The sequence below is a fragment of the Gossypium arboreum genome, chromosome 8 (genome assembly GCF_025698485.1).
Source record: "Gossypium arboreum isolate Shixiya-1 chromosome 8, ASM2569848v2, whole genome shotgun sequence".
Taxonomy (NCBI): domain Eukaryota; kingdom Viridiplantae; phylum Streptophyta; class Magnoliopsida; order Malvales; family Malvaceae; genus Gossypium; species Gossypium arboreum.
The window spans coordinates 82,164,414-82,177,215 of NC_069077.1; the positions used below are offsets into that span (position 1 = coordinate 82,164,414).

Genomic DNA, 12,802 nt, shown 5'->3' on the forward strand with positions numbered 1-12,802 from the left:
GGTGATGATAACTATGTTTTGAAATTGTAAATATTTTGGCCATACGAAAATGGCGTATAACTTAAATATCGAGATGTATTTCATTCGATCTCTGCTTATGTTTATTGACACCGTGAATGAGATAATTAAATGTTTAGTTGGGTAATACCTCTTAACCTTAATCCGGCATTCGGATTCAGGTTAGGGGTGTTACATCTACAATGTCATTCTTTAATCAATATTCATTTTTTGTACATTTACAATTTAGTCCCACATTTTTTCCACTTATTCATTTGGTCCATGTTTACCAATTTTTTGTCACAAGGAACTTTAAGTTATTTTCACTTTTGGTCCTTCAATTTTCCCATAATTATAAATAATTATAAATTTTATTCAAACATGTCCATAACTACAAATAAGTAATCAAAAACTTATTTCAAGCTCATTAGCTTTTTTTTTTAAAATTCTTTTGGGTTTGTTTGGATTGCACATAGTAATTGGATAAAAATATAATTACTAGGGTAGTAATTAGACTTATAACCACAAAGAATTATAATTCCCTAAACGTGTTTGACTGATAGAGTGTAAGTACATCGTAATTATTTATGCCATGTTTAGTAAAACAAAATGTAATTACACAATTACACAATTTATAGTTTTTAAAATATATATTGATTATTAAATTATCATTATGATCAAAAAATTTAAACAAGTAATGGAAATCAAAATAAAACCATCATATATAATATATCAATTCAAAAAGTAGTCAATAATAAAATTACTAATAAAAATAATAAGACAAATAAACATTATATGCAATTTTATCTAATTGATCTAGCATTTCATATTCATTTGGTTATTCCTTTTAACATTGAAAATATGCAAGGTTAAAAATAATAGAAAATTTAAAATATAAAATTAATTTAGTGAAAAACTTATGCTAAGTTATAACTTTTTTATAATACCTAAATTAAATTAAAATAATATAAAATTTATAATATAACATTTATAAAAATAGTTTTATAAAACATCAAATAATTTTCATAATGTTTTTATAATTAATATAAATTTTACCATAATTTTAGAAAATTAATTTTTATAAATAAGTTGACAAAATATGACAAAATACTGTTTATAACACAAATTATTTTTATAATATCATTTTATTATAACTTTAAATTTTTTAGATTTAAATAATATAAATTTTGGTTATAACTTAATAAAATGTAAAAGAATTTATAATATAATTTAATATTTATAATATAACATTAAAAATATTTTACCATAACCATCCCGAATACCTATATGTAACACCTATATGTGTTCATACTTATAATAAAATTTTCATAACATTTATATAAAAAAATAAAATTTTAAAGTTAAATCATATATAAACATTTGAAAAGCCATAAAATAATTAGTTACGCATAACTACCTATATAATTACTCTAATTCTCATCATTTCCTTAAAAATTAAAAATATAATTAAAATGCTTCAAATCCAAACATGGCACTTATATGTAATTACACTATCTTAGAAAATTTGTTTAAATAACTTTTCAAACACTATCTTTAAAAATTGTTATTTTTAATTTAGTATTAAAAATTTTATATTTTCTTATATTAAAATTTTAAATATGAACAGTTTAAATTATTTTAATAATTATTTTGTATATTATCAATCAAATTAAAAACTTCAAAATGGTATTGAAAAATTTGAGTGTCCTTAAATTATATAAAAATAAAACTAATAAAAATAAAACACATGACCACCTCTTAAACATACTAGTGAAAATAAAAATTACACTACTATTATACTGGAAAATAATCTATTTTCAAATAAACATTTTATATTATAAATTATATTATAAAATTTCATACTAACGTGCCTAATTTCTTATTTAAACCTAATTTTGAATTTAATATATTTTTCAAATCTTGTCAAATATCAAGTTACTGTTGAGCGAATCTATTAACCACCCTTGACAGTTTATTTCTTTATTTATTTTTCTATGAGCCACTTGGCTGTTGGAACTTAGAAGATTAAACGACATGCCATTATCTCGCTCGATACCAAAAATGAAAACTATCTTAATTTATATAATACTGTAACTGCCACGGACAGAATGCATGGATTTCTTGGGTGAATTAGTGTACAAGTGTGTTGCCACTCAAATTGGTGCAAAGAGAATGCATCTAGCAAGAGGTCAAATCTCTATCTAAAAGAAAAAGGAACAATTATTTTTTTAAAGGAGAAAATAGTGAAAATAGATCAATTTTAGGAAAAGAATGCTTCCCAAAATGCAGTCAACTGGAGAAAGCAAGTGGTGTGTCATTGGATCAAAAGCTTTAGGAGATTTGTATTATTGGGGTTTTGCCAGCAACTTCCGAATACCATGATTTCCAGGCCTCCATGTAATGAGAAAAGAGATCCCTTAAAGCTGAAAATATGGCAGCAAATTAGACTAGTATAAGAATCATTAATAATTGCTATTGAATGACTAGTAAGGAAAATGCCTAAAGAAAATGCAAACATCTGAATTGAGACAAGCCTATAATGCAAATAACAGAAAAGAGATGAACGGGCTAAAAGTATTGACAATGAATGGAGGAACCAAAATTGCAAAATATTGACTATAAAATCATATTACATCTTTTATATACGTGCTACGCTATTGATAAGGAAGAATAAATATTAACCATAACATCAAATACTCAATCCATAACATCATATTATTATCAAAGCACCATGTGAACTGATATAGCTTTTGAATAGAATTCCCCTCAACTCAAATGTAAATTTAAATATTCGTATGCGTACTAATATTTCTTGGCATTAATAATAGTACTATTAATGCAGCCCACTCATTTTAATTTTTATGATGGACAATTAAACTATACTATACCTTGATTGTGATATTGAGGGCGGTAAGTGGAAGCAAGACTCTCCCAATCATAGACTGGCTTAGCATCATTCTCGGAGTTACGGATCTTAGTCAAGTTTACAGGAGCAAAAGGACCAAACTCGTAGCTCTTTGAAGCTTGTTTCGAATCCTCCAAACGGCTTCTATCATCCGCAGGCACCAAATTTTCCACTTTTTTATGCTTTTGCTGCGACTTGTTGAAATTCTGATCATTTGAAGAATCAACCTTATTCTTCTTGAAACTGACGTTGGTGACATCAGTTCCGAACGCCCTTTTCCTAGACTCATTAAGAACCAAGGCATCAGCAGATCCTTTCTCTGATTTTCCTCTTAGCCCCAACCACCTAAATGCAGGTTTCCGGGTATCTACAGTGTGAGTCTGCACACAAATTTATTTAAAATTAGGAAACTTCAAGCACTGTAACTTAAATCTTTGACTATAACAATTCCATGGCAGCAGATATTGACGTTTAAACAATTCTAAGCCATTGTTAGTTTTCCCAGTTAACTATTTACCTTCTCAATAAGACTCATGGAAGACAACACATTTGCAATGTCATACAACCGCCTTACTTTTGCTGTTGAATCATCAAATGAACAACAAATTAGTTAGTCTTTTATCTCTTTGTACAAGTTCCTCAGTTCACAATGAGGGTGAGTAAAAGTTTCGGATTATTACTTCTCATTACTGAGGTATTGTGAGCATTCCCAAGCAACAACCTCGCTGCTTCATCAAGGGAGATCAACTCTGCCTGGCAAGCATTTACTTAGAAACATCAAAATGATGACCATAACAGAGTAATTCCATGGCAAATCATAAAGAGCAAAGAACAAGGCTCACACTAGAGCAGAGAAAAAGCTTGACAAAATTCTGAGTAAGTAGCCCCAGGGATTTTTCCCTTCGGTTATCTGCAAATATCAGAATATAATCCATAAGATCTCTTCATCAGTTGCAAATTAAAACCCATCAGATTTCACTAAAATCAGCGTCTTGAAGATTAATTGTTTACATATCAAATCAGAGCAAACCATTTCTATTGACATAAATAAAACATAATTTTCTTCGGGGAATTACAGAGAACGAAATTGATATAATTGAAATTTACCAACTTTCACCGATGAGGACTTAAGAATAGAGGTAGATTTTGAAGTCTCAGTCTGGCTCCCAGTGATGGGATTAAAGAAGCGTTCATCCTCTTCATCGTCGTCATCATCATCTGAGACCTGAAACCATTCCAATCACAAGGCTTTTTTGTAAGCAAAAATGAAAGGATAGATGAAAAAAAAGGGTTAAATAACCTTTCTGCTTACCTTTGCAATGTTGTGTACATCGAATTTTTTGAAATTGCTACTGAAACCTTCTTCCTGACAAAAAAATGAAACCATAGAAGTAAAAGAATCAGTTCAATTTCAAACATCTTTTACAACATTAGACTAAGCAAAACAATGAAAGAGGATACTTTGAGCTTACCTTAAGATTTTGTAAAGCCTTAGGAATTGCCCCAAAACCTTTCCATGTATATTTGTTCTTAGCCTTTCTTGTCAGAACCTAAAAACATTAACGTAAAAAAAAACCATTTAAATGTAAACCATAAATCAAAATCAGAGAAAATGAAGCGAATCTTAGAAAAGAAAATTACCCCAACACTTTCCAAAACATTAACAATATCATAGATCCGCCGTCTCTCAACTCCTTAAAATATCACAAAAGAAAAAAAAAACAAATCTTCAAAAAAATTATTAAAAAAAACATAAAAAAAGGTAAATCTTTGAATTGAAAAGAAAGTACCTAATCTTGCAGCGGCTTCGTCAAGACCAATGAACTCAATGCCATCCTTATTATACATGCTCAAGAAACTGCAACGTCAAAATTGAAAAGAATAAAAAAAAGTAAATCTTTGAATTGAAAAGAATAAAAATAGACTTTGAGAAAGGGGATTGTGATTTACTTGGAGCAAAGGAGGCCCAGAGATTTCTGCTTGCGACTATACGTGTAATGACGAGAGGAAGATTCAGGAAGAGATGAAGAAGAAGACACCGGCATGTTTACGGCGGAGAGAAATGGAAGGGATTAAAGGACGTGGAGACGAAGAGGGTGGGCGGAAGTAGGCGCTAAAGAGATGAATAAATAAAAAGAAGGAATTGAGTCTTGAGTAAAGGATTGGGTTGGCGGGGTGAGAAATTTTGAAAAAGAGGGAGGGTTCTTTATTTTTTTTCGTTGATTCGGGAATCGGAGGGATGGGAGTTTAAAATTTTGAATTATGGATTTGGGGTAAGCGGGAATTTTAATTCTGTTATAACGTCTATGGTAGCAAATTTGCACGCTCCAATCCCGTAATCATATCACATATGACGCGCTTCTCTTTGGTTTTTGGTTTAATTGTACCAACAGTCATTTAATTATGTATAAGTTTTTGTTTTGGTCACCCAATTAAAAAAGTTTCAATTTACTCACTATTGTTTTTGAAACTATTTTTTTGTTACCCAACCATAAATAATAAATTTAGTCATTAAATTCTATGCATTCTGCCAATTCAATCATGATTCTATATAAAGATTACAAAAATCAAAATTCTTTAAAAATTAGAAAATTCTAAAATAATATATAGAAAATGTAATTTTCAAAATTATAAAATCAAAATTCTTTTAAAAATTAGAAAATTCTAAAATAATATGTTCTCCAAACTTATTTTGCTATTCAACTTATCTATCAAAATTTAGTTAAGGTGATTATCATTTTTTCACTTGCTAGCCTTTTCTATTCATTTGTTGGGTATTCATACAAGTCATTAAAATCTTTAATATCATTTTTGGGTTATGCACACTTTCTGTCAAATTGGCTACACTTAGGGTGGGTTTGGATGGGTGTGGGGTGTGTTGCATTTAGCTTACTTTTTGTCTCACATTTTATCATCGCTATAGTATCTAATCTCACTGCCACTGCTGTTTTTACACTAACCGTAGGTAAATGTACCACCCATCCAAATTCACCCTTACTCTCATTAAACATGGCTCACAATTGCATTACTCGTTTTCTCCTCACATGTTATTCACATGGCATCTTAATGGCAAGTTCTTATTTCACTAGCTTGTTTTTATCTTATTTATTTAAGTATAGTTCCGCTTACAATCAATTATTCATCTACTTCACATTTTAACTAAGTGTAACATCTCCACATTTTAACTAAGTGTAACATCTCAATTTTTAGAAGTTTGATCTTGGTTCGGATTTTTTAAATTGAGCCATTTCGAAAAGTTGAACTGAGAGATTTTCATGAATGGGCATGGCGGTGGATTAGTGGTTTATTAATTAGGTACTATTCATTAATTAGAGGTATTGACTAGTTAGATTTGAGAAATTAGAATTTAAAGCCTATAACTTATTTTTATGGTTAGCAAAATCAGTGGGGTTAATTGCAATGACTAGAAAGTTAGTGGTATCAAAAAGTATAGTTTTGGGATTTCGATTTCATAAACCGGACTCGTAAACATTTTTTATTAAATATTTACGGAGTTATAATTGAAGTGACTTGAATTTCGGTGGGGTAATTTTATTGAATTAGGGCTTAATTAGTGTATAGGGGCTAAATCGCGTAAGTACTAAAAGTATGAATTGTTATTAAATTATAAAGTAGAGCATGACTAAGGGACTCTTGAAGCAAATAGTCCAATGGTTTAATAATAGTGGATGGTAATAAAGTGATTAAAGATTAAAAAAATTATAATTAAAATAAAACATTAAACAAAATCATGATAACCAAGTGTATTGAAAGAGAAAGCAAAACTTCACTTCACATTTTCTAACATTTGAAACAAAGAGAAGGGGAGAAGATGAAACGATAAGGGTTTCCAAATTTTCAAGCTTAAATTAGTTAATTCAATTTAGTCATTTTTTTGTAATTTTTATGTTTTCAGAATGCTTGTAGCTCAAGCTAGTTGACCCTTGTGGAATTTTTCAGTATTGTTAAATAATTAGAAAGTTGTCATTATTAGGTAGTTGAAGCTTTTGATGATATTTTGATAGATTTTAAGTTTAGAATTAAAAAGGAACTAAATTGTAAAGCCAATTGATGATTTTGTGCATTAAGGACTAAAATGCAAAAATTGTGATATTTGTGATGTAATTGAGAAATAAGAAGTCCTATAACGACTCTAGTGAATTTGACTTTGGATTTGGGGGTTAAATGTGAGATTTATGCTACATTTCTCCTCCCTTAGGGGCTTTCCTCCTCGAAAGTCTTACCAGTGAACAGATTCGGATATTGGCTTCTCATGGTTTCTTCTGGTTCCCATGTAGCCTCTTCTACACCATGCCGATGCCATAAAACTTTTATTAAGGCCACATCTTTATTCCTCAGCTGTTTAACCTCACGGGCCAATATCTTAACTGGTTCCTCTCCATAGGTCATGTCCGGTCAAATTTCAATCTCAGTCTACGAAATCACGTGAGAGGGGTCTGATCGGTATCGCCTTAACATAGATACGTGGAACACATCATGAATCTTTTCCAGTTCAGGTGGCAATGCCAAGTGATAGGCTAACGGTCCAACTCTTTCAATGATCTTGTACTGTTTGATAAATCGCGGACTTAGTTTGCCTTTCCAGCCAAATCTCAACACCTTTTTCCATGGAAATGCTTTCAAGAATACTCTATCTCCAACTTGAAACTCAGTTTCCTTTCTTTTCAGATCAGCATATGCCTTTTGCCTATCTGATGCCGCTTTCAAATAGTCTCGTATCACTTTAACTTTCTCTTCAGTTTCTTTAATTAAATCAACTCCGTGAATCTAATTTTCCTTAAGTTTTGTCTAGTACAATGGAGTTCGGCACTTCCTGCCATACAAGGGCTCATAAGGTGCCATCTTCAAACTCGTCTGAAAACTATTGTTGTAGGCGAATTCTACTAGCGGCAAATATTTTTCCTAGCTACCCTGAAATTTAAGGATGCAACATCGCAACATATCCTCAAGAATCCGAATCATCCGCTCAGACTGACCATTTGTCTGTGGGTGAAAAGCTGTACTAAAGCTTAACTTCGTCCCTGTAGAAGACCCATTTTGCCCGGGCCTTTGAAATTATTTACAACAAATAAATAAATAAATAAACTAAATAAAATTAAATTGTTTGCAGTCCATAAAATACAAACCCAAACTTGAGGCCTAAAACCAAGAATAAACCAGACCCAACAAATAACACAAATCCCAGCCCAAAACAAAAAAAAAAACTACTCAGCAAACCCTAAAAGCTTCAATTATTGCAGCCTCAACTGCCTCCTCCATGCCAGCACGCCTACAAACAGCTTCACTCCACGCCATACACACCGCAAAACGAACTAATAACTACAAACAAATAACAAAGAAGGATAATTAACAAAGAAAGAGATAATGAAAAAGAGGGATGATGAGAGTTTCAATTTCTTTTCATTTTTGAGGGTTTTCGCTATAAAAGGCCATTTGTAAACAATGTAAAGAGGGGATACAAATATGTACAGAGAAGTTTGAATAGAAAAATAGAAACGCTTCAAGAGGTGATTTTAAAATCTCATTTTTCTCAGAGATTTTGCTTGAGTTCTTTGCTTTTTGTTATTTGTGTGTGTAAAAATAAAATAAGCGAAGCAAAAATACTTATCTTCTTGAGGAGCCTTGAATCCTTGTTGACTTCGTTGAAATCAAGCTCGATGGGGATTTAGGGGTCCGATTTGATAACGTGGAGGCAAAGAGTGAAGAACCTTTTGGTTCGATCATTGAAGGGAAAAGAGGTTGAAAAATTTTGAGAGAAAAGGGTTTTGAAAGCTGTTTTGAGAAGAATAATCGGCCAGAGGTTATTATGGCCTTGCCTTTTCACCTTGAAAGGTCAATTTGCGCGCCGAGTCCCTCTTATCCTACATTGATTTGTTTTTCAGCCTTGATTCTGTTTATTTGTTTTTACATTTTCCCTGTGATTAATGCATTGCTGCAATTTGGTCCTTATTTAAATGTTGCGTTTCAAAGCTTGGGATATTTGTATTTTAGATCCCTGACCATTGGTGCATGTTTCATCTTAGTTTAATCTTTGGTTTTATTAATTTTATTTGTTTATAGATCGTCCTCTTAATCTTATTTTTATTTTAATCGAGATTTTATTTACTTATTTATGTTTTTATTCATTTTTATTTAAGATTTTATTATTTTTTAAATTATCTTAACATCGTTTTAAATATTGCTTTAATTTGTTATTTCATTCATTTGTATAATTGTTTCTTTAAATTGTTTTATTATGTAAAATTTCTATTTTAAAATTTTCTTTATACATGTATTTTTATTCAAAATTTATACACTATACATTATATATTATTTTAAAATTTAAATTATACATTATTTTTATATATATTGTTGATTTCATATTATTTTATGTATACATCACTTCTTGAATTTATTCACATACATATATTTTTTTATATGTTTATACATAAGCTAGCTCTTTTAAAAAGTCTATTTTATTATAAATATATATATTTTCAGCACTTTCATATGTTATTTTATACATATAATTTTTTTTAAAATATATTTATATATATTTGTGTTTTTAAAATTTATTACATATATAATTTAAGATAAAATTAATTTAACCTTATACTTCATATTTTAATTCCATGTTTATCTTAGCATACAATTGTTTCTAAAATTTATTCATATGTAAATAACTCATATTAGCTTATTTTTGCTATAGTCCACGTCATTGATTTCATATTATTCCATGTAAATAGTTTTCTATGTATTCCTTTAAAGTTATTTATGTGTATAATTTATTTCTTTTAAGGACTATATTTAAGTTGTACAATTTACTTATTTTACTTAACTTCCATATCTTATTATTTTGTGCATATATCATCAATACGTATCATTAATCCAAAATTAATTTATTTCATATAAAATTATTTTATACATTGCTTATTTCAAAATTCTTTTACACATACCTACATATATTAAAACACATGCTTGATTGATAAGCATCACTCAATTCATACATTTTATACATATAGTTTTTGCATACATAATTATTATATACTATTAATCTCATGCTATTTTTTTACAAATAATTATTTCTATGTACATATGCATGTTTTGTAAATCTATTATCATGTATTTTATTATCTTTTATATTTTATATAAACTATCATGTATATTGTTAATTTTAAATGAATTTGTGTTTAAAATATCTTGCATGTTATTCAATTCAAACGTTTTAATACTTTTTTCAATAATTATATATTCTTAGTTTTTATGCAAATTAATTTACTCATATAGTATGTATATTATGTGTTCATTAATTCATAATTATTATAAAATTGTCTTATACTACATCTTTTGCTAATTTCCGCTTTATTTTGTACATGTTTTGTGGGTTGTTTTACATTTATTGTTGTGGTATATTATTTAGTCACTGTTTTATCAATTACTCTCCATTCATGATTAAGAATTTGGTTATATTTTACTTAGAATAGTTGTACATAATTGTTGGATTTATTAAATTGAGGCTTATTGTATCATATTGTTTCCTGTTCATTGATCCTTTTCTATGCAAATGTTTCGATACAATGCATTAAGTGTTCTACCTATTTTAAAACAAATAAATGTGTTTTGAGTGAATTTTCAATTTTCCTTATTATTCAAAAATTCTGAAATAAGGCAATATCCAATATTTGGGAATTCGAGAAATTGTGCTCAATCGTGCTGGGTATGATTTTTTCGGTGAACTAAATATTTGGATAACCTTTTATAATTTTAGTGTACGAGTTTTTGAAAGTCAAAAATCGATCGTATTTTTGAAGGTATAAAGGATCGTATCCAATCGTGCTGGGTATGATGCTGCATATCTTTGAAACGAGAGAATTTTGACAGTTAACTTGAACTATTCACACATTTTAAAGAATCATGCTTTGAAAGATCTTTTTTTCTTAAAATCTTTGGTATAAGGATAGCATCGAATCAATTTGGTGCCAATTTTTGGGCGTAATGAGGGTGTTCACCCTTCCTCACGCGTAACCGACTCCCGAACCTATTTGTTTTTGATTTTATGCGAACCAAAATTGTCTTTAATGGAACAAAACATTTTAGTAGGTGGCCTAATCACACCTAAACCGAGAGATTGGTGGCGACTCCACATTTTTGTTTTAAAAAGTCGATTCTCGTTTTTCTCTAAAAAAATGGTTTCGACAGCTTGGCGACTCCACTGGGGATTGAACAAGAGGGTCAGGCCATAAAATTGATTATTCGCTGTCCTTTTGTCAAAAAATTGAAAATTTGTTTTGACAATCATGATTCTTTTTATTACATTTGATGGTTGTAATCCAAGTCTTGTAGAGTAATATTGCATTGCATTGCATAACCATTGCGGTTATATCTTTAAGTGGGAGTAAGAAACTATGTTTTCGTGAGGTTTTCACCTCCGCATGGGCTAGTGGATTGCTTCTGGGATACATCCGTACCTATGATTTCGTGAGATTTTCATCTCCGCATGGTCATAGGGAAATGTATTCCCTTGAACCGATCTCTATTCATATGAGCCTATAATGGGTGAGAATTGAGGAATTTGCTGGTTCAGGTACCCTTTCTCTAGAACCAAGCTACATATAGTGAACCTTAAGAACCCACCTTAAGTAGAACCTTGCCCAAATTTAGTGGTCACTTGAATAGGTACTTTATTTGATATTTATCTCACTTGTACTAACGTGTTTTGTTTTTGTTTTGTTTATAATTGCATTGCATTACATCATCATAGAAAGGAAGTGTTGATTCATATTTGATTACTAAATAGAACAGTTTGTCATAAGAAAACGAATTTCCTGATAAAGTGGATTATAATACAGTTGTCTGAATTGACGGAAGAAGGCTGACAGTTCATGGAGAAAAATAAGTCTTTACCTGAAGATTCAAGCCGATAAAGATTGTTCGGGAGCCGTCGCATCTTGATTTTCTTAATAGAACTAATCAACATCGTGAGGATAATAAGTCGTGGCCTGGATCAAGCAAAGAAGAGCTAATGAAGACATTTATTGGAGGCTTGCGAGATTTAGATTTCACGAAGAAAAGGGATCAGTGTCTTCACCTGGAATATCTGTTTTATGTAAAGGAATTTGTTTTCTAGAAAAGTTGTTCTAATGGAATTAAATTCAAAATCAACACTTCTCTTTCTTTTGCATTCATCATATGCATTTGCATTACATTGCATCATTGCATCATTTACATTAGATTTTCATAAAAGGGTCCCTAATTAGTTGAAATCATTTCAGTTAATCTGGGGACCAAAAAAAACTTACCAACCAAGCGTCGTTACAATACCCGTGCTAAGACAAAAGATATGGACGAAAGATTGGAAAGACTTGAGCAACTTCAAAGAGAGATGCAAGACCAGTTACAAATACAGATGCAAGAGCAACTAGCGAAGATTAGGCTGGATATGAGAGATCTAGTGCTAGAGTCTCAAAGGAATATGTTGAACCAGTTGTCTCAATTGCTGACAAAGGGGCTTGAAGAAAGAAAAAGTTCCATGATCAATACTGGGAAAGACAATGAGGAGCCTCTAGGTTTCATCCCGAAAAATGCTCAGACATGTCCGCATGGTGTACCTATTATAAGAACTCAACAATATAAGGCCGGTACTTCTGCACCAGTGGAGTACCCGATAGGCTCAGGCTCTAATCCGGGGGGGCAACCCCACTAATCTTGAAGTTCCTGATGAAATGGAAAAAGCAGGGAGGGAATTGCCAAGACAACTTGAAGATCGGTATAGATGGTTGGAGGAAAAATTGAAGGCAATGAAGAATGTTGACTTCTACTGTGGGATTGACGCTAAGGATCTGAGTTTGGTTCCCAATCTAGTACTCCCACCGAAATTTAAAACTCCAGAGTTTGAAAAGT

The 12,802-nt window shown here is 30.6% G+C and overlaps 1 protein-coding gene across 1 annotated transcript; it reads right to left on the reverse strand.

Moving 5' to 3' along the window:
• Nucleotides 1-2,059: 2,059 nt before the first annotated feature.
• On the reverse strand, nucleotides 2,060-5,162 carry LOC108468952 (E2F transcription factor-like E2FE). The gene is made up of 11 exons (XM_017769823.2): nucleotides 4,853-5,162; nucleotides 4,693-4,760; nucleotides 4,544-4,596; nucleotides 4,375-4,452; nucleotides 4,215-4,268; nucleotides 4,010-4,127; nucleotides 3,745-3,812; nucleotides 3,583-3,655; nucleotides 3,420-3,481; nucleotides 2,886-3,282; nucleotides 2,060-2,420 (listed from the first exon to the last, which is right to left on the reverse strand). The coding sequence occupies exons 1-11, from the start codon at nucleotides 4,945-4,947 to the stop codon at nucleotides 2,329-2,331; spliced, it is 1,158 nt and encodes a 385-aa protein (XP_017625312.1). The 5' UTR covers nucleotides 4,948-5,162; the 3' UTR covers nucleotides 2,060-2,328.
• Nucleotides 5,163-12,802: the final 7,640 nt, after the last annotated feature.

Excerpts from the sequence above, each read along its gene's own strand:
- LOC108468952 (XM_017769823.2), bottom strand. The coding sequence starts at position 4,947 with ATGCCGGTGTCTTCTTCTTCATCTCTTCCTGAATCTTCCTCTCGTCAT. Across the intron at positions 4,761-4,852 it reads CTGGGCCTCCTTTGCTCCAA|TTTCTTGAGCATGTATAATA; the intron begins GTAAATCACAAT and ends TTGACGTTGCAG. Across the intron at positions 4,453-4,543 it reads ATGTTTTGGAAAGTGTTGGG|GTTCTGACAAGAAAGGCTAA; the intron begins GTAATTTTCTTT and ends TAATGTTTTTAG.